Here is a 25,875-nt window from a genome sequence, read left to right as displayed (position 1 = left end):
GTGTCTCGCTCCAACCTATGCTCGCCGCTCGCCGTTGCCGCAACCGCGCGATGTCGTGGCCCGGGGCTTAGGCCTTGGTTGGCGGTAGCACCAAGCACGTGGTTCGCGGTAGGCCCTTTAGGCGAGTTATTTCTTAGTCGACATCTAGCGTCAAGTAGCGGAATTTATCAGTACTGCTAGTTGACAATATGTAAAATTAGAGTTACAATTTCTTATAATATGTATTTATTTATACCTTGATTTTTGATATTTCACCTAATATATGTGTTCAAGACCACGTTAAAGTAGTTTGGCAATATTTCCCTACCCGGGGAATATTGCCCCTATAATGTACGTTTTAGTTTGACGTATTTTGTCACAGCTACACATTTTTGCTAAAGACATACGATGGAAATTATGCTCTCATTTTAAAAAGAAATGATGATTTTACGTGAAACTTGGCATTAGACATAAAAATTTCGTGTTCTTTCATTATGTAATTTTAATTTGAATTTAATATGATGATTATATTTGGTTGTTGTTGTTAAAGTAGTACCGCCCACAATTTCTCTGCTTTGCCTAAAGGTTTACTGGTTGAGAATGCCTCATGGCATTAAGTCCGCCTTTTGTACTATAAGGTTTTCTTTTGTGCAATAAAGATTAAATAAATAAATAAATGACTTTGATTGTATTTTATTGACTCTTTAGGCCTGTTTCACAATGTTTAAGTAAAATATTGAATAGCTAATTAACAAATTAATTACCTTCCTACAAAACAGCACTTTATCTATCATTTTAGCTTATCTGAAGATTGTGAAACACCAACGATGACTTTATTAGTGAGATAAATCGCAAGTAGCTTTACGTTTACTTGGACATTGTGAAACAGACCCTTCAGTTTCCAATTAACGTTACTTGTTATTCGATATGAAGGTCACAGTTTTTAACAATACTGTCCAGGGCACTCGTAAGCAAGTACCTTACCAATAGACCTTCAAATGCATGTACCAGTAAATGCCATAATGATTACATTACAACTTATTCGCGCGGGAATGTTGCAATGATGAGTGCACAAAAACACTTGCTACAGCTCATGTTGATATATACTTTTTAAATATTAGCAATAGAAATTTGGACTTTAAGTTTTTGGTAAAAGGTACAGATTGCAATGCTTGGTTGTAATGTCATGCTTGTCGTAATGTTAGTTTTATTTTTTTATTAACAAGGTTACTATTTCATTGTTCGAGTGGTTGTTCATTTTTAGTCGTACCAATAGTGGTTGTTACAGAAAATAAGAACTAAGTAGATATGTTTTTTATACAACATACGCTGATCCAATTAGATCCAAAAATAGTGTTTTGAGCGATTAATTCCCAGCAAGCTAGAAATCGTTTTAAAACTTTCATTTGGTCCTAAATGCGTGTAAATCGGAGTTTGCTCCATCCCAAGGGGTGTGCATTTTGGGAGGATTAGTAGGAGATCATTTTTTCCTTGGATTGCCAAACCACTCATTGTAGAAGGAACCCACCATCAATTGCAATGGCACTAGCAAGGTTTGGTGGATCAGATACTGGTATAAAGGCAATTTAGGATTTTTAACATGATTGATTAAGTATACCTAAAAAAAAGAAATTCAAAAAGGAGGCCATTTAAAAAAAGTTTGACTACGAATTTATATTAAGGTATGTTCCTTTCGGATCATCAGATATCAATTTTCCGTCAGGTGTACGGTTTTCGATTTACAAGCAAAAAACTTAAAAAGAGTAAAAAATTATGCACACTTGGAATTGAGTAAACTCTTATTACACGTATTTAGGACCAAATGAAAGTATTAAAATTCCAGCTTGCTGGGAATTAATTCTGCGAAACAATCTAATTTGATTGGCCTATGAAGAGCAATAATGGGTAATGCATGTATCGGTGTTGTTTGTTATTTTCCCCTATTTAAAACTTAAATGGCTTGGATCTATTTACATAGGTACGCAAAAATACAATTAGTCGAAAGTAAAATGTATCTATGTAATCGAAAGGGTTTAGTAGTTATTTTTCACCACACCAACTAGTAAAGGCCCTCTTGATTGTTCAAAAACTAATGAGAAAGTTGCATTTTATCCACATGTGGGGCAAAGTAATCAGATGCAGATTTTGAGTTGTACCTATCCTTATTAGCTAGTAGAATTGACTTTCAGATTATGATTTAGAATGATGGGTAATTTTTTTATTACGTTCATTTGGATTTGATTTAATTTCATTTCTTTGGTATTTCATAGTTAGAAGGTATAGTTTCCTCGCGTTGGTGCGGTGAAAAAAAATGTTTCACTCGGAGGAAAGGTTTGTTTAATCCTCGTGCCTTGAAACTATTGCAAAAGATACCACATCTCATAATGTAACTGCAGAAAATCAATGGAATATAGAATATTTCATAAAAAGATTAATAGGTACATATGCGTTAAAACATAGCCCGGTCTTATCTGTCAACAAACCCGGTAAAAAGAGAAGGAATCATGTGAAAAAATGAGATAGAATGCTATTAGCTCGTGTATTGTCAAATAGCGTGAACAATGATGATCGCGAGTCCTGTTTGTAAGAAGCCAGTTCAAACTTGCATTGTGACATCAAAATGATATTTAATATAAATTGAATGAGTTTGTGACTCAAACTTAAACATTCATTCAGCAAATATGCCACAAGGGCATTTTTAAATGTCGCCAGCATCCTTTGGTACAATGCCTCAAGGGCCTATTTTAGATTTAAGCTAGTCATAATAACACCACTAGGTATCGATTGAATACTGTTATTGTAAATAAATTTTTGATTAATAAACTGAAATAAACTATTTTTTTTTTAATATTAACAGAAATGTTAATTCAATTAAATATTACATAATTCATTAGAGATGTTTACAGTCTCTGAATGTTGAATTACAATAAAATAACAACAATAGACACACACGCAACACACACACACACACGCACGCGCGCCCGCGCGCGCACACACACACACACACACACACACACACACACACACACACACACACACACACACGCACGGACGCACGCACGCACTTCATTGTAGTGCACAATAAAGTATTTTATTATTATTATAGACAAAGACAAAAGAAATGTAAAAGTCTCTAATTGTCATACCTAAAAATAAAAGTCTAAACTATATAAAAAACGACGCCCGTGCGTCTCGTTCTCTCCAATACATGAACAGATAAGCGCAAGCGAAATGCACGTGCGACTGTCATCATTTAGATATCACAATGTAAGTTTGAAATGGTTTCTAAGATTCGTGTCATCGCATCATTCACACGTAAACTAAGTAACCATAAACAGAGATGATGAGCCTGCTCAGTAAGTAAATAAATAAATATTACTTTATATTTTCAATTCTATTAGCATAATTTAAATGCCTAGTACCTAGTGGAGATAGTATTAAAAGGAAAAACACGACATAGAGCGATCGAAATTCAATTAGTCAAATAAAACCTTACGGCATTAAGTTCGCTTATTGTACAGTGTGTGTTCTTATGTGCAATAAAGATTAAATAAATAAATAAATAAACCTTTCTTAATTTTACATAACTTCGTCTTAAACTAGCTTTAAAACATAATTTCACTAAAACTTGTATTATGGGCGCTTAGTAATTTAACATTTAGAAGTTCGAATAATTTTTAAATACTTAAACTTTTTTAATAAAAAAATATTAAGTGAAAAAGCCCATAATATTTATTTATATATTATAGTCGCCGGTTTCCCCTTTTTTAAATTTTAGTGCATAATGATGCCAATAACCCGTCCATGTTAGCTACTTCTGTATCAATAATCGACCGTTTAATATTGAACTGAATAGGCTGGCCTACCGAAGACAACGATCTCATACGGATGTAAGTATACAGAGTATAGTTATGTATGTTTGTATGTACAATGTAAATATGCTATTTAACGTGGCGTGAACGTAATTATCGTTGATGTCATGCTAAGTTTTAATCAACTTAACTTACAAGTTATTACATAAGGTTTCTTTTATTTATCCTCCTATGTTGTGTTCCTGCCGGTGAGTAAGGTTGCCAGAGCTCAACGAGGGGGGCGGGTTTAGGGTCGGCAACGCGCATGTAACTCCACTGGAGTTGCAGGCGTACATAGGCTACGGAGACTGCTTACCATCAGGCGGGCCGTATGCTTGTTTGCCACCGACGTAGTATTAAAAAAATGACACGTGTTTTTTTTATAGAAATATCCTATGAGAAATATTATGAGTTTGTCTATTACAGCATATCTACAAAAGCTCACACAATTATATGTTGGATTTAGGTAAATTTACATAAATTTCTATAAAAAAAAATAGGCACTGGCACTCAATAAAAAGTTAAAAAACTCAACTTTGAATCTTTCATAACAACACTTATTATACACGTTTTTTTTAGAAATACCCACAATTTGACAGAGCGTTGACGAAGGTCTTCGTTTCAACTTGGGTAAAAATGCGTCTTCTTCCCGCAAAATCGCATTTCTCAACCGATTTTCGTGAAAATTGATGAGCAGTTTCGATATAATTTTCGTCCATTTATTGTAAACTATCAATGATAAGTTATTTCTCTATTTTATGATCACCCTTTTGAAATTACATTTAGAGTTTACATATTTTTGATTAGCTAGTTCGACCAGATAAGTCTGACCTCGTTTTCATTTGCGAAAGGCGTGTTAAATTTAATGCTATACAATGAACTTTCATTAAATGATGTGCCATCAATGAATCATGTGTATGCATCATTTTGTAATCAAAGCAATTTGTTATAAGGATTTTATTACTTCAATAACTTTAGGAGTTAAGTGATTAGAAATATACAAACAAATATATTTATTTATTTAAATATGGTGAGTAACCCGTAATATTAAATAAATTAAAACGGGTCACTCACTTGCCAGAACTCAGTGCTTTCAAAGTTTAACTTGAAAGACGTTCAGACGTACACTCAGAGTAACAACAGTTGAAACCGTAATTATTTCAAGTCGAAGATTGCTCTATATATTTACGTCGGTGGTCAGTGTGGACGAACCTTTAGCTTAGCGAATAAAGTAGTGGTTCTGTTCAACCCATGATTTGACAAAATGACGTTGTGGGTTGTGTGTCATCGTTTGACAATAATGCTGAAAAGGAGGGTAAAATAATATGCTTATAAAAGTTAATTGAAAATATTGCCAAAAAATTTGTTGACAATATTAACGAAAATATTTTTCTACTTTTTATATTTAGTACAATGTCCGGTTATATTTCGGATATCGATGTAATTATTGCCTTGTTTGATTTAGATAGGCAATATAACGGTTTGGTGAGTGCAACGGCCTTGCATACGCAACTTTGCAATGTTACTCTTACGAGCACAATTAGTGAGAATTTATACGTGACGGATACGACACGGAGACGACTAGGAGACGAGACAGCGGTTATTTTTATTAAAGAATATCTTAATTTTTGGAGCCACAGGTTGACGGGTTAAATTTATAAGGAGTTAGTCTAAATATATTCACTTACGAGCCTTAGGGCCACTTGCCCCCAAGATTATTCAAGATTAGTTACCAGTACAATTTAACCCCCGGAGTTACCAGTACAATTTAACCCTGGGTTAAGGGTTAACTGCCAGTTCTGGCTAACCCAGGATTGGTGCAAGTGGCCCTTAGTCAAAGATGCTAATTTAAGGCCCATTTTAATTATAAAATACCTAATCGATGAGTTCGATAAAAGTAATTTTCATATATTTAGTTATTGTGTAAAATTTGTTACAAATTTTTAGGGTGCGTTTTAGTTTTTTCTATCGGTCGAAAGCCAAGAAATTAGCATTCGAATCGATAAAGTAAAAAAAAAGATAAAGTTAGAGAAAGGTCTCGAGTTTTGTTTTTTTTTTAACCATATTGTAATAAAAAAAAGCCCTGCGAGTTTTTAAAATCTCCGCTCTCTAAACCCAATCCTCTGGAATTGCAGGCGTACATAGGCTACGGAGACTGCTTACCACCAGGCAGGCCGTATGTTGTATACGTATACTGTTTGCCACCGGCGTAGTATAAAAAAAATCTCAATACTACAAATATTTAATTAATATGTGCCTCTGTGGACTTTACTTCGAAACGAATAGCGTAGACCTACATTATATATGACGTCACTTTTTTTTATTTTTTTATTTATTTATTTAGGATTACCAACAGATAATACATCTTACATGCTCTTAAATCTATATGACAATCAGGACTGATGCTTATCTAATTATAGGTAACCACATCTTATATAAGTGTCTTCTACCAGTGAACATGCAGTAATCTTACGGTTAAATTAATTAGTACCAGTACATTACATTAACTAATGCTATTCGTACAACTAGGATGATGGTAAATAGTTGATAACAATTATTAGTTATCAAGTGCTGACGACCAAAAAACATATCGTCAGGTGACAAGCAAAACTCATAAGTTCATAGCCAGAATGAATTATATTACTACCGAAATAAGGTTGATATTTGTTTAATAATTTTTTAGTAATTAGTGAGTTTTGCTTGTCACCTGACGATATAATACCGTACAGCGCAGTCGACGTCAGCAGTCAAAGCTGAAATTCCAATATTTTATACCTCCATCGCGTGTTGTGTAATTATTTATTTTTCTAATAAATGAAAGGCCAAGTCGTTTTCGTAGAAGCAAACGAAACACTCACACGAACCTATTCGCCGCCATGCAATAAAAATTACGCTCTCATTTTAATTTCTTCCAATCACTTCAAAAAAAATCCTGTATTTGTATTTTACTTCCTAATTGCCTCACACATCAAACGCATTTTTTTAAAACATCTCAATACAAATTTGACTTTGCCGTTTTCCAACAGAGCTGCATTCAAAATACGCTTTTATATCATCAAACATTTATTGTTTTGTGATTTCACCGACTGCATTTTTAAGTTTGTTGGTTCAAGGTCGGATGATTCAGAGTAAAAGTAAAATGCAAATATTTAATTAAATTTGGTAATAATACGCTATTTCCGCGTGCTATATATAGTTATTAGTTACACATGCATCGCATCTGCAAATTATTACTGTGTGTAAATTATTTTAACACAGCCATGTTTGAGTGCGTTCCGAACTAATTACGTAGATGCATTTTTGAAAAAGTGGGAGGAGACGGCTCCTTTTCGGATTTTTATTAGTAATACAGGAGTTATTCCAAACTTCTTTATCGGTGCGATTCGAATTATAAGATACGTCAAAAATTAGGTCTAGACACGATATGAATCGGATGTGTCTACAGACATGATGTGTACACAGGTGTAAAAAGTGACTTTTCTTCAAACAAATAGGTCACTTTTGTCAGTGACATTTCATTCGATCTATATCGTATCTAGATCTATTGACGTGTCGTAAAGTTAGAATCGGGCCGTTAAAGGCTTTATAAAAAACAAACAAAGATTGGTCTTGATCTTGAGTACAGTACATTCACTATGGCAAAACGGAGATATGGTATTTTATAATATAAATGAATACATGCAAATAATTATACATTACCTAACTAGAGAAATATTAGTGATTAATTATGGGTAGTAGATTAAAATTACATTTACAAAAACTTATTAGTTCATAGCAACTTTGGTATCAGTTAGGCATATTCATTTAGTGTGTTTACTTTTAATTTAATTTTCATTTCTCGTGCTATGAAAGCGGATCATTGTTGTTTTATGAAGTGTGCATAAAATTATACGTTTCTGGTCTAGAGCATTTTAGTCTCCATTGCAAGTTCGTTTTTTTTTAAATAATGATAAGCAATTAAGATTTGCTCCTAAATTAATTTGTTGTACAATTTCCATTCTGGAAGCTAACTCCCATTCCAAAAATAAATCAATAAATAATCAATTGTAAAACATGCCAACATGCATGTTGTGCCATGTGGCATGTATGGGACTGAGAGGTGAAATCAAACACAAGTGCTTACTCGCGAGCGTCTGTATTGTAACTAACTCAACGTACATTGTCAACTTATGTATATCTATATCTTACACTACTACACACACCTCAACATGCTTTTTACTTTCCTCGGATTTGAAATGAAAAGTAGAGTGTTTGACTCAGGTGAAAAGCATCATTTGAGCGCCACATTCGGACGCCAAACTGCTTCGGCAGGAATGAGTGCCTTTCATCCCTTAACAATCTACGATTAATTTCTAGATTTGCCCTTAATATATCTGCATGTCGCATGTTTTTAATGATCTTACTATCACCTGGGAAAAATAGCTGGTAATTTTCATATTATTTGACGACCGGTCTGGCTTAGTGGGTGTGACCCTGCCTATGAAGCCGATGTTCTTGGGATCGAATCCAGGTAAGGGCATGTATTTGTGTGATGATCACTTATATTTTTTATATTTAAGTATTTGTATATTACATATATCGTTATGCATCCGCAACATAAGCCTTTTTGAGCTTACGGTGGGACTTAAGTAGTTGTGTAAGAAGGTCCTATAATTTGCATTATTATTCGGCAATATTCCCGAATTCTTTTACAGGCATAAAATATTAAAAGCGAGACATAAAAGGAGAAAAGATATACAAAAGTTGCCAATAATGTATTATTTAAATATTAAAATTAAAATGTACCATAGTTGGCAATAATATATGTTTTATTTAAATAGTAACATTTAAATATACTTACTAATTTGACGACCGGTCTGGCCTAGTGGATAGTGACCCTGCCTACGAAGCCGATGGTCTCGGGTTAAAATCCTGGTAAGAGCAGTTAATCCTGTGATGAGCACGGATATTGGTTCCAGAGTCATGTGTGTTTTCTATGTATTTAAGTATTTATATATTATAAATATCGTTGTCTAAGTACGCACAATACAAGCCTTATTAAGCTTACTGTGGGGCTTTAGTCAATTTGTGTAATAATATCATATAATACAGTGGTGGGCAAAGTACGGCCCGCGGGCCAGCTCCGGCCCGTGAAAGGCTTTTATCCGGCCCGCCGACGGTCCTATGAAATATTAGTAGATGGCATTGGCCCAAGATAATCGCAAATCAAGATACAGTTTTGATGCAATTCTGGCCCTCCTCTTAAATTTCTTAAACTTTCTGGGCCCCCATAAAAAAACTTTGCCCACCACTGATATAATAAATATAAATAAATTTACAAAACTTGGCAATAATGTATTATTTAAATAGTAAAATTAAAATATACAAAACATGGCAATATAAATGTTATTTAAATAGCAAAAATTCGTAGATTGTCTGAAGGATATATATAAAAGATCGTAGATTGTCTGAAGGATATATGCGGGTACATTTAGATAATTTTTATCTCCCTCCATTGCACCCACCTCCTCGCATTTGTGTTTATTTATATAATTTTTAACATCGTGGACGATTTTACTGTTCACCTTTCAAAACGTGAAATGTATAAGTATAATAGTAAGGAAGTCGGAGGACGGCTTGTGTCTCCATTGACGTATTTGTAGGTCAACAAACTTCTCGTTTTGTTCTGTGACTCAGAAAACAGTGCAGTCAGATGATAGTAGATTGTTATCCAAGGATAGACCCATTGCACCCGAAATATATATTTAGTGCAATCGCATGGTGTTTAATTAGTCACCTGTAATAATTTACGGGGTGAATATATTGGTCATACTGAGCAAATTTTACTATGGGACCAACCACGAAATCGCGAAATTCGGATTCGGTTCCATAGTAAAAGATGCTCAGTATGACCTATATATTTACTCCGTAATTTATTGTGGACGGCTAAATAAACATCCTGTGTATAGATATATGTCAAATATTGTTGTGCAAATCTTAAATGTATCAGGTGGTTGGGAATATTTAGATTGCAGATGTGACCGAAAAGTTAGGCCGTAAATATACTATCATATAAATGGATATTATACTAATGGGGTGGTAATGGGTGGTCTGTCAATCTCTAGAGTTGTGTCAAATTCTTGTTTTTTTATTTAATTTAAATTAAGGCCTGGATGCCAGCCACAGGAGAAAGCTATAATAGAGCCATCTATGCAAACCTTTGACAGGTACCAAGCCCATTGCGGTCTGACTGACCAAAACCAGAGTAAACAATTTACACTCTTAATTCTAGCATATGGGTTCAATATCGAAATTATAAATGTACCCGTTTTATCCCGCAACAGCTAGAAAACCAGCTCAAATCAATAATAGCAACCTTTTTTTAGTTACTTCGTAATAAAGACCTTATTCCAACGTAGTTAAAATATATAATTAAACAATGTTAAGACAGAACATTCCAGTTGATCTTTGTTTTATTTATTTTGCAAACGTGTCTTTGGCCTACTCCGCCATTTATTTTATTTGTATTGCTTGCTTTAAAACCACAGCACATATGCGATAATCATAGGACATACCAAAACACTATATCGTGACACAACACATTAAACGTATGAAATTTATTGCTCTCGAAAAATTAAGGCCAGTTAGAACACTTATTTTTTATTTTTTTTATTTTATTTTATTTAAACTTTATTGCAACAAAATAAAAAATAATAGAGTCCAAATGGCCTAGGCCAGGGGGAGGACACTGTAGGTAATGACACAAAAAGGTCCCAGGCTTTATCATATAAAATACTGTGTTATATGTAAATATTGTAAATAAAACCATAGCATGTTGTGCATGGTATTAAATATTAACACCATAAATATGGTAGACTGCGGAATAGGACAAGTACGTATCACCATTATTATTTATTTATTTATTTCAAAAAACCAACCCACACTTTTTATATGCATAAGTACTTAGTATACTTACACACATTCATAAGGCCACCTCCTGCCTCCATCATCAGATCAGCTAGTTGGTACTATAATATTGCATTGTCACCCAACTTACAGTTTCAGCTCATTCGAATAATGGGAATTAGATTTGAATTAGCTTGCAAGTTTTGACCGCAACCCCGAACAGACATACATACATGCAAACATTACAAGATAATAAAAGCTAGTGAGACGAAAAATAATCGCTAAGGCAAATTATACATTGAAATCTGTCGCAAGCGTCGTTATAACTTGAACAAGATGCCTATATCAGTTTGTTAATAATATACACACGGGGCAAATTACACTGCAACATACGGCGGTTTTAGTCTATGAATCCTCTAAAAGCGTTTTCACATTATCATATCCGATATCGGATGTACGAGAAGAACACTACATCCACAATGTCAGGCTGTGTGGTGGACTTGCAACGGCGGCCTGCTGCAGCGTGCAGCGGTCACTCACGCTACAGTAAACAATTGCCTATATGTGCGCCGGCAGCAGGGTGCAAGGGGGTGCACTTGCACCTCCCTGGCAGGAAAGAAAATAAGTAAAATAATTACATGTTTTTTACACGTCTGCACCAGCATTAGAGTTGGACCAATATAAGTCTGCAACGATTTAGATAGCATAACTCGGGACTATATAACACAAGAAAAAATGACTGCATCGATTCCTCTATTACATTTATTATGCACCTCCCTGAAAGTAATCCTGGCGGCGCCCATGCACAAAAACAAATAAAAGTCCGACATGTCTGAAATTATTGGAAGTGAAAATCCGATATCGGATGTCGGGTAGCCTCTATGAGAAAGTATATATAACTGTTAATGATAGCCCTGAGGGCCTACCGCGAACCAAGTTCAACGTGTTGCCTCTCTGTCGCACTTGTAAATTCGTACGTAAGTGTGATAGGGAGGCAACCCGTCGAACGTGGAACGTGGAACAGGAACTCCGCTTTTTTGCGATAACATTTTATTTGCTATAGTAAACATATATATGTTATACATTTTACTTCTATCTATCCGATATCGGATGGGATAATGTGAAAGCGCTCTAAGGCTTTAGCTAACTTTTCTATTTGTTGCGGTCGGAACAAGCATCCGTGGTCTATTTTTAGTGAAGCTGGCTCGTTGATGCAATGACCTTTTCAAGGCCATTCGCTTGGGTGTTCATAAACCTATGCAACAGTCATATGTATTATTATTGTCTTTTCATCTTTACACTAAGGTTAATTGGTAGTGAATGCCTATTGGGATTAATTTCACCTTTAGTACATTAATTATTAACCGGTCAATATTAAAAAAAAACCTAGACACGATTTAAGCTTCACCTCCTTAATGTCCTAGAAATTCTGTATTAGAAAAAAAAAAAAACAAAATAAGAAAAATGAATATCTAATTGTGCTCTATAAGGAGTTAGATTTTTCTTTTGTGCAATAAAGTTTAAATAAATAAATAAACCTAACAAGTTTACATTCGACGTCCAAAATAATTTACTTCTCGATTTAGTAGCGAAATACATCGTTTTAGCTTTTCTAGGTGTGGAGAAATCTCTAAATGGAAGATTTTTTTATCTCAAAACTCGACACGAAAAGTTACACATTTTTAAATTTTACTGAAAACTCCCACATCTATCACAGAGCCAAGTTTAATACTTAACTAGATTACTTATTTAGGAATGCTAAACAATTCCCACAGACTGTGAGAATAAACCACACAATGGCGTCTAAATTTTTTTTATTTAGAAACTCATGTCTGCACTACGGTATACTACATACACATGCTATATGGATATCGCTAATTATTGACTTAATAAGGTAAACGTGAAATAAAGTACTTAACAAATACAAAAATACTTAAAACTAACATCGATAATAAACATCCTAATGCCACACGTGCTAAAGCCCAGTAGATGACACCACCTGTCACCTATAATGTCAAAAACTTAAGAGGCGGCTGACGAATTTTTACATATTTCAATCAAGAGCAAATATGTATTACAATGAAAAAATTCGTACGGAAACTAGAATATATTTACAAGGGCAGACTGTAACAAAAACCTTACAAATCAAATAATTTACTGTTAGAAAGTTAGTAATAGAAATGGTGTTTATGATACAAATAGTAAAAAAAAATTCTAGTATATTAAAATATTAAAGCTGGCTTAGTAAGAAAAATCTCGAAAACTTGTCTATTTTTTCATTTATTTCCTATTGTATAACGTTACCCTGTATACCATAGCAGTGTAATTTTAATATAAAAAATGGGTTTTTTTTAAAGAGAATTATATTTTTAGAATAATCGAGATAAAAAGTAAAAAACCACGCCATGGCCATTGGCCATATCTTTATTTTACAATTTTAATATGATATTTTTGGCAATATTCTCGACAACATTGATTGTTGGCAATATTTCCCTCCGAATAGTATTATTTTCCTGCATCACAAATTTTAAAATTACTACATATTGATACTATTTAACTCATAATACTTTGCTTTTATTTTGAAAGAAGAAAGAAAGATAATACATTTATTTAACGCCACAACCCACAACACATTACATTTGGGATAAGAAGACATAAAGAGATAAAAACGTTGAAAGCTACGGACCCGGGTACGTCCTTAAACTACGTCCAAAAGAGAGGTATGGGCATTGTGAATGTCATCTCGGAGCCCAGCACAGCGGAAGTCATTCCAAATCTAGAGCAGAGCCCAACTGGGGAAGTACCTCCACCTTACAGAAAACCGCAGCCAAATAACACTAGCTAGACCCTACTCATAGTGTTGTGTTCCTGCCGGTGAGTAAGGTTGCCAGAGCTCAACGAGGGGGGCGGGGTTAGGGTCGGCAACGCGCATGTAACTCCTCTGGAGCTGTAGGCGTACATAGGCTACGGTCACTGCTTACCATCAGGCAGGCCGTATGCTTGTTTCCCACCGACGTAGTATAAAAAAAAAGCTAAAATAAGATCCCCGCGGCAATGCGTGGCGCTGGTTTCCAGTAGGGACCTGACTTACGTATGATAGTAGCGGCATACAAGCCCACGACACAGAAAAAACGAATATATTTATTAATTTCATAATTAACCTATTTCACTAAAAACTTAATTCCATCGTCAAGTAATGAACTAATTTATTAATGACAGTTAAGTACGATTACTTATTGTACATTACAACAAATTTATTAACTGGATATCGTTTCTCTCGAATTCCTTCGATATCGTAATGAGATGGATGACTCAAGAAATTTTCCTTCACGGAATATTTAAACGGATATATAAAAGTACTTATGAAATGACCTTGGCATTATAGCACTTATGATTATATCAGTCTAAATGTATGTATGTATTTATTTAATCTTTATTGCACAAAAGAAAACCTTATAGTACAAAAGGCAGACTTAATGCCATGATGCCTCATCTCTACCAGTCAACCTTTAGGTAAAGCAGAGAGATTGTGGGCGGTGCTACTTTAACAACAACAACCAAATATACAATAACATACCATACATACATAATACATACATACATATAAATGTTTGTGAAATATCTGGGTCAAAATTATTTTCGTGGTCTTGTTTCTGACCCCTCTGTAACGCTTGTATCTTGTATAGTTATTAAAAAAGTGCTATTTTATGGGGTCCCTATTGTTTCCATAAAGTTTTAAGTCATAATGTATTTATCCTCATTTTCGTTAGTCATAATTTGGTTTTTCTCAGAAACGCGTAACAGTTCAGTACCCCTAGTGTAAATTTAGTCGATAGCGAAACGTGACGTACGCGTTTGCGTTAAGTCTCATTTTGTATGAGTTTTTGAACAGCGCGCCAAGCGGGACGTTTTGGAAAGTCAAAAATCTCATACAAAATGACACTTAACGCAAACGCGTACGTCACGTTTCGCTGTCGAAAATATTTACACTAGGGGTACAGAATTGCCATAAAACAAACGTAACCTAACCTATCTATAGGATAACCTTACGAAAATTCTGAATAGTTAACGGTTTCAGAATTATGACAAAATGATAATCTGACAATCATTACTTTCAATGTTTATGTCAAATTTGTATGTCACTATCAGGGCCCGTACATTTCACGCCGCGTAAAAATGACGTAATTTTCACAAAAAACAGGCAGTTTTTTTATAACACTACAAATTTTGATAGCTAACATATTTACGCGTATAAATTACACTGTAGAAATCGAAAATATATTTAATTTAATAAACTATCAATCTATTATTTTGTTGCGTGACAGTCTAACAGTAAGATGAAAGTTAGTTAAAGCCCGACCAGAAATATATGATCATTGTCAAGAGGGCGCTGTTATTTTCATGCATAGTGTGACAGTTTAGCTTAGTATGAAATTTTTAGTTCCAATGAAATTCCGCAATATGGCGCGTGATCATATATTACTGGCCAGGCTTTAGACGTTTCCGTACTGATTGTCATGTATCTATATCAGTTAACTAAAGAGGTTGACAAATGATTTATTATTGCGAAAAGACTAATTGGAATCATAGTCTATGTACCGTGACGTCATTTTTCCGTCACCGGCATGAAATGTACGGGCCCTGGTCATTATTTATTTTATTATTTATGAATTTATTTATTTTATTATTTATTATACTACTTTTTGTATTGTCTTAATGTGTCATGTGTGTGTGTGCGTGTGTGTGTGTGTGTGTGTGTGTGTGTGTGTGTGTGTGTGTGTGTGTAAGTTATTTGTAAATTCTATGTCACTAACCCCAATTAATTTTAAGATTTCATTGTACTGTACTAACTAACACTATATGGATCTCCCTAGCTCAGACACAAATAAAAAAAAATGTTTTTTTTTTTATATTGGTGAGCAATGAATTTGCATTGTATTGTTGTTAGAATTGTCTCGATGAGTATTACTTGCCTGTGGAAGAAACGTACAGTCAGCGATAAAAGCTTGTACCAAAAAATACTGTTTGCAAAAAAAAAAAAAAATTTTGTTTCTGATAGTATGAAGAGGTATAGAAATAGCAAACATTAACACAAAATTTTAAGTCATTCACACATATAACGACCTAGCCTAGTTGGTACTCGGCAGTGACCGTCCTTACGAAACTGGGGGCCTACCGTAAAACCGAAACTCGAAAATTGTGGGGATCTTTCTCTTTTACTCTCACTAAGACGTAATTAGAGTGACAGAGAAAAATGCCCGCAATTGACGAAATTCGATTTTCGCGGTTAGCCCACGTCCCGGGTTCAAGTCCTGGTAAGGGCATTTATTTATGTTCATCGCAAATATTTGTTTCTGAGTTACGGATGTTTTATATAGTACGAGTATAATTGATAAAACGAGTGCAAGTTGGACTTGCGCCCCAAGGGTTACTTTTCACACTTTTTTAACAATATTACTATTTACTATGTTTTTTTTTTTCAAAATTACCTATAGGCCCGGTAGTTTCGGAGAAATAGGAATAATGTTCACTTTTTACCTATTGATTAAAATAACTTATAAATGAATTATCTAATAATTCTCAAAACCCTTTCATTAAGGTATAGTTTGCAAAACTTTATTTTATGTTGTTATTTAGCCCCCAAAAGAGGTCCCTATATTTAAAATTCATTTATTACTAAAAAAAAATCAATTCAATTCTAAAAATCGAAAACGTAACATTAAAAAGAAAAGGTAGATATGGACTAACTTTTTATAGCCTACCTCAAGATTCCTATGGCTTACTCACTCACTCAAATAAGAAATGAATAAATAAAACAATATGAAAGAGTCTGTGTTTGAGGGTAGGTAGTTAAAAGCACTTAGAATATTAATTACCTTTAATAATCCGCTGCGTTTTTTATATTATTATAGTTATATATAAACACATCTAACTATTTAATTGTCAAACATCGCAAGCTATTTTACACCTCAATGGTAACATATACAAGTTGTATTTATTAAACTAATTTGTTTGCTAGCGCGAACATCATAATAAACAACATATTTAGTATATTAAGTGAATGATTGTAATCACGTAAAATCAGCAAACCGGGGAAACACAACACAATCTATAAATACACTTTTAAAAGTAAACGAAAATATAAACTTCAAAAATCTTTTGAATATTAAAAGTTAATTATCAAAACGAACCTGTTTTTCACAGACACTTAAATTAAAAATGAATAGTTGTTTTCTCTTTTTTCACTGTGTAAATTAAAAAGAAATAATTGAAAACAAACCTGCCAGCCACAAACAAATTAAAACAAAAACACACGATAGCCAACTTAGAAAAGAAAATAATCCAAAACACTAACCTGCCAGTCACACACGAACGAAACGCACTCACAATAAAAAAAAATAGGTCACAACAGCACGAGGTCCTATATCAAAATGATGGTAATCTCATAGCGAGCGATATAAATAAGGTATCTTGTATGCAATGAGCGCTATTGCTAAACCAACTTACATTTGCTGTCGAGTGTGGCGCTACTGTCTAAGAAATGTGCAAAATTAGTAAGGGACAAGACTAGTTTGCTGTTTCACCGTTAGTATTGTTAAGTTTGTATAATAATAACACTGCGTATGCCGTGAGTATGGTGCTTTAGCTAATGAGTGTTAGTCATGGGCTTATGGGTTTCATTTTACTAGCTCTAAATAGGTACAGGATGGTAATGGGTAGAGTTTTTGAGTTCTCCAACTTTTTCGATAACTGGGATTTTTTCTGGTTTCCCGGTAATCCAAAACATTCTCGTCTCGTTTTCCTCTGGATATTAATATTATTGAATATATTTCGAAACAATTTGTTTTTGAAGTGAAAACTTCTTTAGCGGCGCTGTGCACTTTTTGTGATGGGGAAAAATTGTTAAACTCGCGTCCTGTGTCACGTGACCGTCAGACTGATAATTCGTAAGACGGACACGTGACATCATGGTGACGTGCAAATTGAATGTCATCGAACCTGGGTACTTTTGAAAAATCGTATCTCATTCAAGTGTTTTTTTTTAGTAACGTTAAGCAAGCGTTTGACCACGATCTCACCTGATGGTAAGTGATGATGCGGTCTACGGTGGAGCACGCTTACCTATGAGATACCTATTTACCCTAGCCTTGAAGAGACCCAGATTGTACTCATGCGGAAACAGACTCGGGCAGGGCATTCCACTCCTTGGCAGTTCGCACAAGAAATGTTGAAGCAAAACGCTTCGTGCGTATTTGTGGAATACCTACCATGAAGCGATGCCGGAGTGCCGATTGTCTGGTAGTCCTATGGTGAAATGGGGACGGAGGAATAAGGTTGTGCAGTTCCTCGGCACACTCTCCGAAATGTATCCTGTAAAAGATCGTTAGGCTGGCAACCTTGCGACGATGCTCCAGACTTTGGAGTCGAGCATTCGTCAGATCGTCATCATTAATGATTCTCTTGGCTCTCCTCTCAACTGACTCGAGCGCCTCAAGCTGTTATTTTGCTGAACCATCCCACAGATCCGAACAGTATTCCACACACGATCGCACTTGTGCTAGGTAAAGGTCGAGCAGTTGCCTAGGTGTAAAATACTGCCTCACCTTGTTGAGGATGCCCAGCTTTCCTTCAGATTTTCTTCATAATCAAAGTGCTGTCATAACGGTTAAAGAGGTTTAATCTTTGTTAATTGTGTTGTATTGTATCTTTGTGTTGTTGGGTGTCCATGATTGTAGATACTCAAATTTTTCCTTACCAAAAAGGTAAATAACAGAAAAGAAGCGTGATTGCTTTACTTAATATGATGGTGAACGATTCATTAACATTTACTGATTGTGTAGGCTGTAGTCCTGCTCACGTCTCATGAATTACTCTGTATATGTTGTATATTAACAATAAAATTCGCATTTCAAAATATCTTCCACACTCAAATTTATCTACGTAGGTATAATAGAAAATTATCTTTTTTTATAAAACTGCTACTCAATTTTTCCAAAATATCAAAAATGCACAACGTTAATATTCCGTATTTTAGTATATAGTTTTCACTTCTGCCGGCACTCCCGGAGTGCAACCCGTTGTTTTTTTTTTATCAACCATAACTATTTTTTTTTATACCACGACGGTGGCAAGCAAGCATACGGCCCGCCTGATGGTAAGCAGTCACCGTAGCCTATGGACGCCTGCAACTCCAGAGGTGTTACATGCGCGTTGCCGACCCTTTAAAAATCTGTACACTCCTTTATTGAAGAACCTCATACTGTAGACCCTCAGGAAAACCTCGGCAGGTAGCTCATTCCACAACCGGAGCGTGCGCGGGAGGAAGTTCCTCTTAAACCGCACAGTGCGTGACCATTTAGGTTCTAGGGTAGGGTGGTGGAGGAGGTAGGGTGGGAGCTATTTAGCATAGCGTTTGATTTTTTCGATTTTTCAATTATCATAAGGGTTAGGAACATTTAAAAAATTGTATGTTATCGGTTCTACGATAATCGAAAAATCTAAAAAGTTAAACGCAGGGGCATAGCTATGGTTAATTCAAAATTCAAAATTCAAAAATTTATTCTGCAAGTAGGCCTTAAGGGCTTTTTACAAGTCAATACAACATTTATAGTAACATCATATAGTGACATGAAAAATACATAACAACATTTATAAATACAACAGCCAATACCTGGGTAAACATTACATTATAATAATCTTAAAATAAATAATTAATACAACACAATAGAGATGTATAGTCTCTATGGTTAAAAACACATTAAATCTGGAGATGTAAAAGGTCCCCAATGTCAGAGTACTAATACTAATAAAATTTGGAGGTGTAAAGTCTCTCCAAGTGTCAAAATAAAATTTATACTAAATAAATAAACCGCGTCTGGACTGTTAATATGGGTCTCTATTGTTTCCCATAAAGTTTTAAGTCATAATGTATTGATTGTTCGCATTTTCGTTAGTCATAATTTGGTTTTACTCAGAAACGCGTAACTTTTCAGGATTGCCATAAAACAAACCTAACCTCTATAGGATATAGGTAAGTAGAACTGTGTCACTTCGTAATAATGAAAAATGAAAAAAATAAATACTAGATCTTATTATATTCAAAATTGATTTCTTCGGGTTAGATATGAGGATATGCCGTATAGTTTGTGGTATATTATACAAAAAACAATCAGCCAAAACTCGGTATGTTTTGAAAATTATTTTTGTTTTAATTTAAAAAAAATACTGAAATGTAATAATGTAGTATATTTATAGAATCTCCACAGAAAGCCCTTTCATATGATACCATACACGATAGGTTTCTAAAAAAAATTGTTTTTTTCATACAAAAATATAATTGACTCGGCACTCCCCTCCTAAGGGAATTTTTATTAGGAATTGCGGGTCAAAAACTTAGTTTTGACCTCTAGTATGCGTGTACCAAATGGCTAAACTGTACACCGATTTGCGGTTTTTCTTTGAAATTGGGCTCGTACAGCTTCCCCTAAAACCCAGATCACGTCGTGACTGTGAGTGAAGTGGTAATATAATGCTAAATATGATGAACATTTTAAAAGTGATAATTAGATAAGATTAGTATTATTTATTTTATGATATATTTGTAATGAAAAATTTGCATAAGCCAAAATTATAAGAATTCACATCACGATCGTCAAAAACTAGAAACTAACATGCAAGAATTTCATAAAAACCATAAAATAATATAATATCGGAGACTTTGCATGCATTTAAAGATAAATATCCCATAGCGAAAAACATTTAGATTGCTATATAGATGAAAAAACACATATTTTAGCAATCTGCAGTAATTTGTGTGTAGTAATGTTTTTTTTTTTCATTGAAGCATGAAAAAGTAAAGTTTAGCAATAAGTGCTAGACATAATGCAATGTACATTTGTTTATTTGTTTATTTATTTAATCAGTTTACAATTGCACCTTAACAGCTAAAGCCACAGCGGCACAAATTGGGAGTGCAATAGTACATGAGTGCAATAAACGAATATGAATATAAAATTAGCGGAATTGCCTCTTACTTTTTATTAATTTTTTACTCTTTCGTCTTTTGTTCTGAAACTGCCAATAGTCAGCGGCATTACACACAATTTTTTTTTTCGAAGCGAATATCTTCACTTTATCAAAAAAAATTGTTGAAACCCCTTTTAGTTTTGAAAGACCTTTCCAACCATACCTCACGCTGTAGGGTTGAAGCAAAAAAAAACATTTCGACCCCACATAACGTGTAGTCGAGGGAGGTATCCTAAAAAAAAATTAGATTTTATTGTACGACTTTGTCGGCATTATTGATTTATATCTCCACGCCAAATTGCAGCTTTCTAGCACTAACGACCACGGAGCAAAGCCTCGGACAGACAGACAGACGGACATGGTGAAACTATAAGGGTTCCTAGTTGACTACTGAACCCTAAAAAAACGAAGTTACAGTAGGTAAAGTCAAGGTATTAAATATCGAGACAGACAAAGTGAAAAAAATATGTATACATGACCTTCTTGCCTAGGTATTAAGGTAGTTTGCACATATTTTTGGCACTTCGTCCGTGTCAACATTTAATACCTTGGCTGTACCTAATAATACCTACCTTTGAAATGTTGGAAAATGGATTTCGAAAGATCTTTATTTGACAAGTTTCTTTTCCAGACAAGTATAGAAGGTAGAGGTAAGGAATATATAATCTCCATGTACCAAAAAGTGGCCGTCAAAAAACCTTAAATAGGTGGCCCTACAATACCTACAATATTTAAAAAAAATCGAATCATAGACAGCGCACTTCTCTCTGTCAATAACGCCTTGGTTCTTAGCTAGTCTAGCGCTACTCTGGCGAGATTTGGAATTATTATTTATAGGTAGCTGACAGCTGGACACTTTTGCAACAGTTCTGCCTATGGAGATTCTGTTCCTTACCTCCACCTTCCATATAGACAAGTTTATTTGACATTCCGTCATTCACTGAATCACTGCTCATTTTACTACTAGTGTGGGCGACGCACCTTTTTAGAAGATGTTTACTTTTTATACTTTTTTATATTTTTGAATTCTATTGTTTTATTGTTAGTTTATGTTCTTTTTTAAGACAAGTTCATACAATGAGACCATAACTCAAAACTGACTATACACCTTAAACTTTAAAAAAATATACATTTTGGCTACAATACCAGTAAATAAACTCCACATTTACAATCGGCCATATAAATGTATGCTGGAAACATGTTGTAAATAAAATATCATATTTAGATATTGTGATCGCGATTTGTATATTGCTTTTCGATTCCTTATTTTTACAACTTTCCCAATTATAATATAAGTAATAAAATATTTAAAAAAACGTCCGTCGTTATGGCAAATCCAAGAGATTCGGACTGACGTCTTAAATAAAAGTTTATACAATAAGATATGGCACCCGCAAGCTGTTTCCTAAATCAAATTGAACTTTTTGCGCAAGCAGCAAAGATTTATTTTAATTGATAGTCGTTAAATAAATAAAAAACTGTTTAATGTGTGTGTGGTCACCCTTATAAAATCTACTCCAGACAGTCCAAATCTGATCGTACATACAATTAGGAACTGAATTTACCCCTTATTTAAAATTAGTTCAATCATAAATAGAAGGAAATTACATAATAATTTTAGGTATCACACACTAACTTCGGTCAACTCAAACGGAATCCGGAACCTATAAAAGAGCGAATTCCTCCTAATACAAGTTATTAACTCAAAAGTAGGATTCAACTCAACTGTATTGAAAAACTTTTGTTTTTTTAAACGGGTCGCTCTATTTGTGACTTTAATCGTTTTATTTTATCTACTCTCAGATTTAAACTGATCATGTAAGTGAATATTAAAAATACATTTTGCTGTTATTTTCAATAGGCTTGCGAGCGCAACCTTCAAGTAGCCTTAGCGCTATGTAAGTAAGGAGTATTCACATGACGTAGACTTTCTCGACGCGCTTCATGCAGAACACCTCGTTGGTCTTCGGGCACACGATGGTGCCGTGCTCGTCCATCATCTCGCGGAGAGCCCTCTCGCCGTAGACCTGTCCGTTGGGCAGCGCCATGGGCTGGTTGTGCTCGTTGAGCGGCTGGCGGCTGAGGCGGCACACGAGGCGCGAGTGCGACACGTGCGCGTGCGGCAGCTGCCGCGCCAGCGCGTTCAGCGGCGGCGCGCACGCGGGGCACGCCGCCACCTTCGTGGCCTCGTTGTAGCACTGAGGCGTGTTGAGCGCGTGCAGGCCGAGCTGCAGCGCCACGGGCAGCGCGGGCAGGCGCGCGGGGTGCAGCAGGCGCGCGTGCTCGCCGCGGAACTGCCGCTCCAGCGCCGCCCAGCGCCCGGGGCACAGCAGCGAGCGGTACGGCTCCACCTCTGTATCCTTGGGGAACGCCAGCATGCCCATACAATGTTGTATGTCCTGGAGTTGCTCTTCTTCGTACTGGGAGAGGTGCTTCTTAGCGTATTTCACGGCTTCCAAGCGCCGGTCGGCGCGTACGAGCTCTATGAACTCCTGCAGCCGTATCTTGAACTCGATGGTGGAGCCGAGTTTACGCAGTTTAGACTTATTGTCGGCGCACCATTGCAGAACTCGTGCGGTACGACGATTCCTTAGCTCGGCCTCCACTTCAGCCGCGGCGCAGTAGATATCGACGTTGGTAAGGTCGCGCAGGTCGCGCGCGTCGGCCAGCTTGGCCGCGGCGTCGTAGTAGCCGCTGCGGAGGCAGTAGTCCACCAGCATGCGCTCCAAGCGGGTGCGGCGCCATTGGTTCACTGTCGTTCGCACTTGCGGCGTGCTCGGCTCGTTGAGCGAGACAGCCTGCTCCTTGATATGCTCCAGCCTCTTCTTGCACACTAGTGCCACCTGCAACTCCTCGCTGATGGCTTCAGATGCCTTACGCTTCATTGCTGTGAGTTTCTCCACCATGCCTCCTAGAAGCACATCGATCTCTCCAGCGGTGCTCGGAGCTTTGGCGGCAGTCTCCAACTCCCCAGCAGCAGCACCAACCTGTCTCGCTTCAACATCCAGCACCCGCTGGGCATTGCGGTAGCGTTTGTTGAACACTTCATATGGCACCTTTAACGTAGCATGCTCCAAAGATCTTAATTCGTTCATCATGTTGTAACTTTAGTTTTAAAACTCTGTCAATAAAAAAGGCGTCTGCTGAGGCTTTTCAGGGCTTCCTTTTCGAAACTGCTGTAGAGGAAAACAAAACTCAGCTGATTGGAAGATGCTTATTACCAGCCCAGTAAATATGGCAACTCACTTACAGCTTACGGAAAAGCTTGGTAGATATATAAGCTACGGAAAATAGTATAATGTTAATGTTAATACGCAAAATTATTATATTCTTCGAATCTGCGCCGTAATTAGGGCAAAAAGTGAATTTTATGCAAATGAAAAGCTTTATTCTATGGGTTTCTTTTTTTTAATTTGATTGACCTACAAGCTGTAGATTAAATCTATCAAGATTAAATACGGCGCTGACGGGTGCGGCGCGCGAGGCAGTCGCCGCGCTGCTGGTGTCTGCGCGCGACCCCGGCGTCGTGCTGCGTGCGCTTGACGCGCGCTTTGGTCGCCCCGAGATCGTGGTGGCGCACGAAGTAGCTGCGGTGCGCGCATTGCCGCGCGTGAGCGCTGAAGGTAAGGATTTAGCAGTGTTTGCCAGTCGAGTTCGCAACTGTGTCGAAATAATACGTTTATTGGGTCATACGGAATATCTGGCCTCGCCTGAACTGTTTCAGGCTTTAATTACTAAAATATCTCCACTGTTGCGAGCTAAATGGCTAGACTACGCCGTTCGTTATGAGGCTGCCAGTCTGTCAAAGCTAGAAAATCTAGCAGATTTTCTCGCTAACGAAGTCGACCTGCAGTCTCGCTTTGGCGTAATCCCTGAGCCGACTACTGCGTCACAAGTGGTAGATAGTAGGCGGGCCAGGGATAATGTGCATGTCGCAGCTGAAAATCAATCTGTAAATTCAAATTCAACATCGCGAAATAGCGCGAAATTGAATTCATCGGCGACTGCACCTAAAATTAAATCATGCGTCGTATGTCTACAACCGCATGATTTAATTAAATGTGACAAATTTGCGTCAATGTCAATCGATGACAGATGGAATTTAATTAAAAAGAAAAGAGTCTGTCACCGATGCCTTAAAGTAGGTTGGCATAGGTTTAATTTCTGTAAGGCGAAAAAAGTTTGTGACGTTGACGGATGTACGTTCCGTCACCACGCGTTATTGCACAACCCGAATTACGAGCGATCAGCAGCCGCGCACGTTGAAGTAGATGACGATGAGCCGGTAGCGGGAACTTCTGGCACTGCACCGCGAGCCCTGGCCGCCCATGCCGCAGCACCTACTGTCACGAGCGACTCTGCTTTGTACGATGTCGATTCAAAGGAGATCCTGACCCATACATCGACATCGGTTGCTGCGGGATCTTCAGCTCAGACGTTGCCTGCTCGCCCATTATTGAAGATCGTAGCTGTAACCGTGTCCGGCCCGTTAGGTTCCGTGAATACGTACGCCATGTTAGACGATGGGGCCACAGGTTCGTTTATTGAGCAAGATATCGCCGCGCAAATAGGTGCCTGTGGACCCCAGAGGCGCATGAGGCTAGACTGTGTCGGCGGGTTAGGAAAAGATACGACTGTGCAGTATGTCGATTTCGCGTCTTCGGCCAACGGAAACTTGTACTGGACCGAAGTAATCTAGCCCTGTGAATGTAAACGGCCGTTTGTGGTGTCCAAGGCGAGCTTCTGGTAAGTCTCCCGTCACGGGTTGAAACTGTTTGGCCCGACGTATTCGGCAAAATAAGCAGTTGTAGGTAATGTTGCGGACGGTACTTCTTAGTGACAAAAGGTGGTAATGTTGTCGCAGTTCATTCACAACAGTCTCTGTGTTGCCGTGGGCAGCCTTGCGATGGTAGTGCTCGACAAGCAGGCGCACAGCTGGATCTTTCCCATCAAGCACAATGGGGTTTTTCATTTCGTCCCGAACATGCGACGCAGCCCCTATACGGCCAAACAAACGCATAAGTCCGTCGTCTCCTATTGTCACCGATAGCTTTGATAAGCGGCTGGTACGTGGCAGAAGCTGGGCTGGATGGCTATCTAGACTGGCCATCTCGTCAGGAAATGTGGTTAGCTG

The 25,875-nt window shown here is 36.7% G+C and overlaps 2 protein-coding genes across 5 annotated transcripts in view; both read right to left on the bottom strand.

Moving 5' to 3' along the window:
- LOC133532974 (putative fatty acyl-CoA reductase CG5065) overlaps window positions 1–17,213 on the bottom strand; it is a 33,945-nt gene extending 16,732 nt beyond the window's left edge. For 2 of the 3 annotated variants that reach the window (XM_061871873.1, XM_061871875.1), the window contains exon 1: window positions 17,071–17,213. The gene's annotated coding sequence lies outside the window, so the exon portion shown is untranslated. Of the gene's footprint in view, window positions 1–8,670; window positions 8,742–17,070 lie in introns of all 3 variants that reach the window. The other variant, XM_061871874.1, reaches the window with a different exon arrangement.
- A 4,633-nt stretch (window positions 17,214–21,846) lies between these two features.
- On the bottom strand, window positions 21,847–24,173 carry LOC133532947 (E3 ubiquitin-protein transferase MAEA-like). 2 transcript variants are annotated; one of them, XM_061871826.1, is made up of 2 exons: window positions 23,992–24,173; window positions 21,847–23,914 (listed from the first exon to the last, which is right to left on the bottom strand). In XM_061871826.1, the coding sequence occupies exon 2, from the start codon at window positions 23,837–23,839 to the stop codon at window positions 22,655–22,657; it is 1,185 nt and encodes a 394-aa protein (XP_061727810.1). In that variant the 5' UTR covers window positions 23,840–23,914; window positions 23,992–24,173; the 3' UTR covers window positions 21,847–22,654. The 2 variants fall into 2 exon arrangements, with proteins under 2 accessions (XP_061727810.1, XP_061727809.1); XM_061871825.1 differs by having other exon boundaries at window positions 21,847–23,917; window positions 23,992–24,172.
- Window positions 24,174–25,875: the final 1,702 nt, after the last annotated feature.

Source organism: Cydia pomonella, chromosome 28 (genome assembly GCF_033807575.1).
Source record: "Cydia pomonella isolate Wapato2018A chromosome 28, ilCydPomo1, whole genome shotgun sequence".
NCBI classification, from domain to species: domain Eukaryota; kingdom Metazoa; phylum Arthropoda; class Insecta; order Lepidoptera; family Tortricidae; genus Cydia; species Cydia pomonella.
The sequence above is the reverse complement of the archived record's forward strand: the minus strand, read 5'-3'. Positions and strand labels throughout refer to the sequence as shown.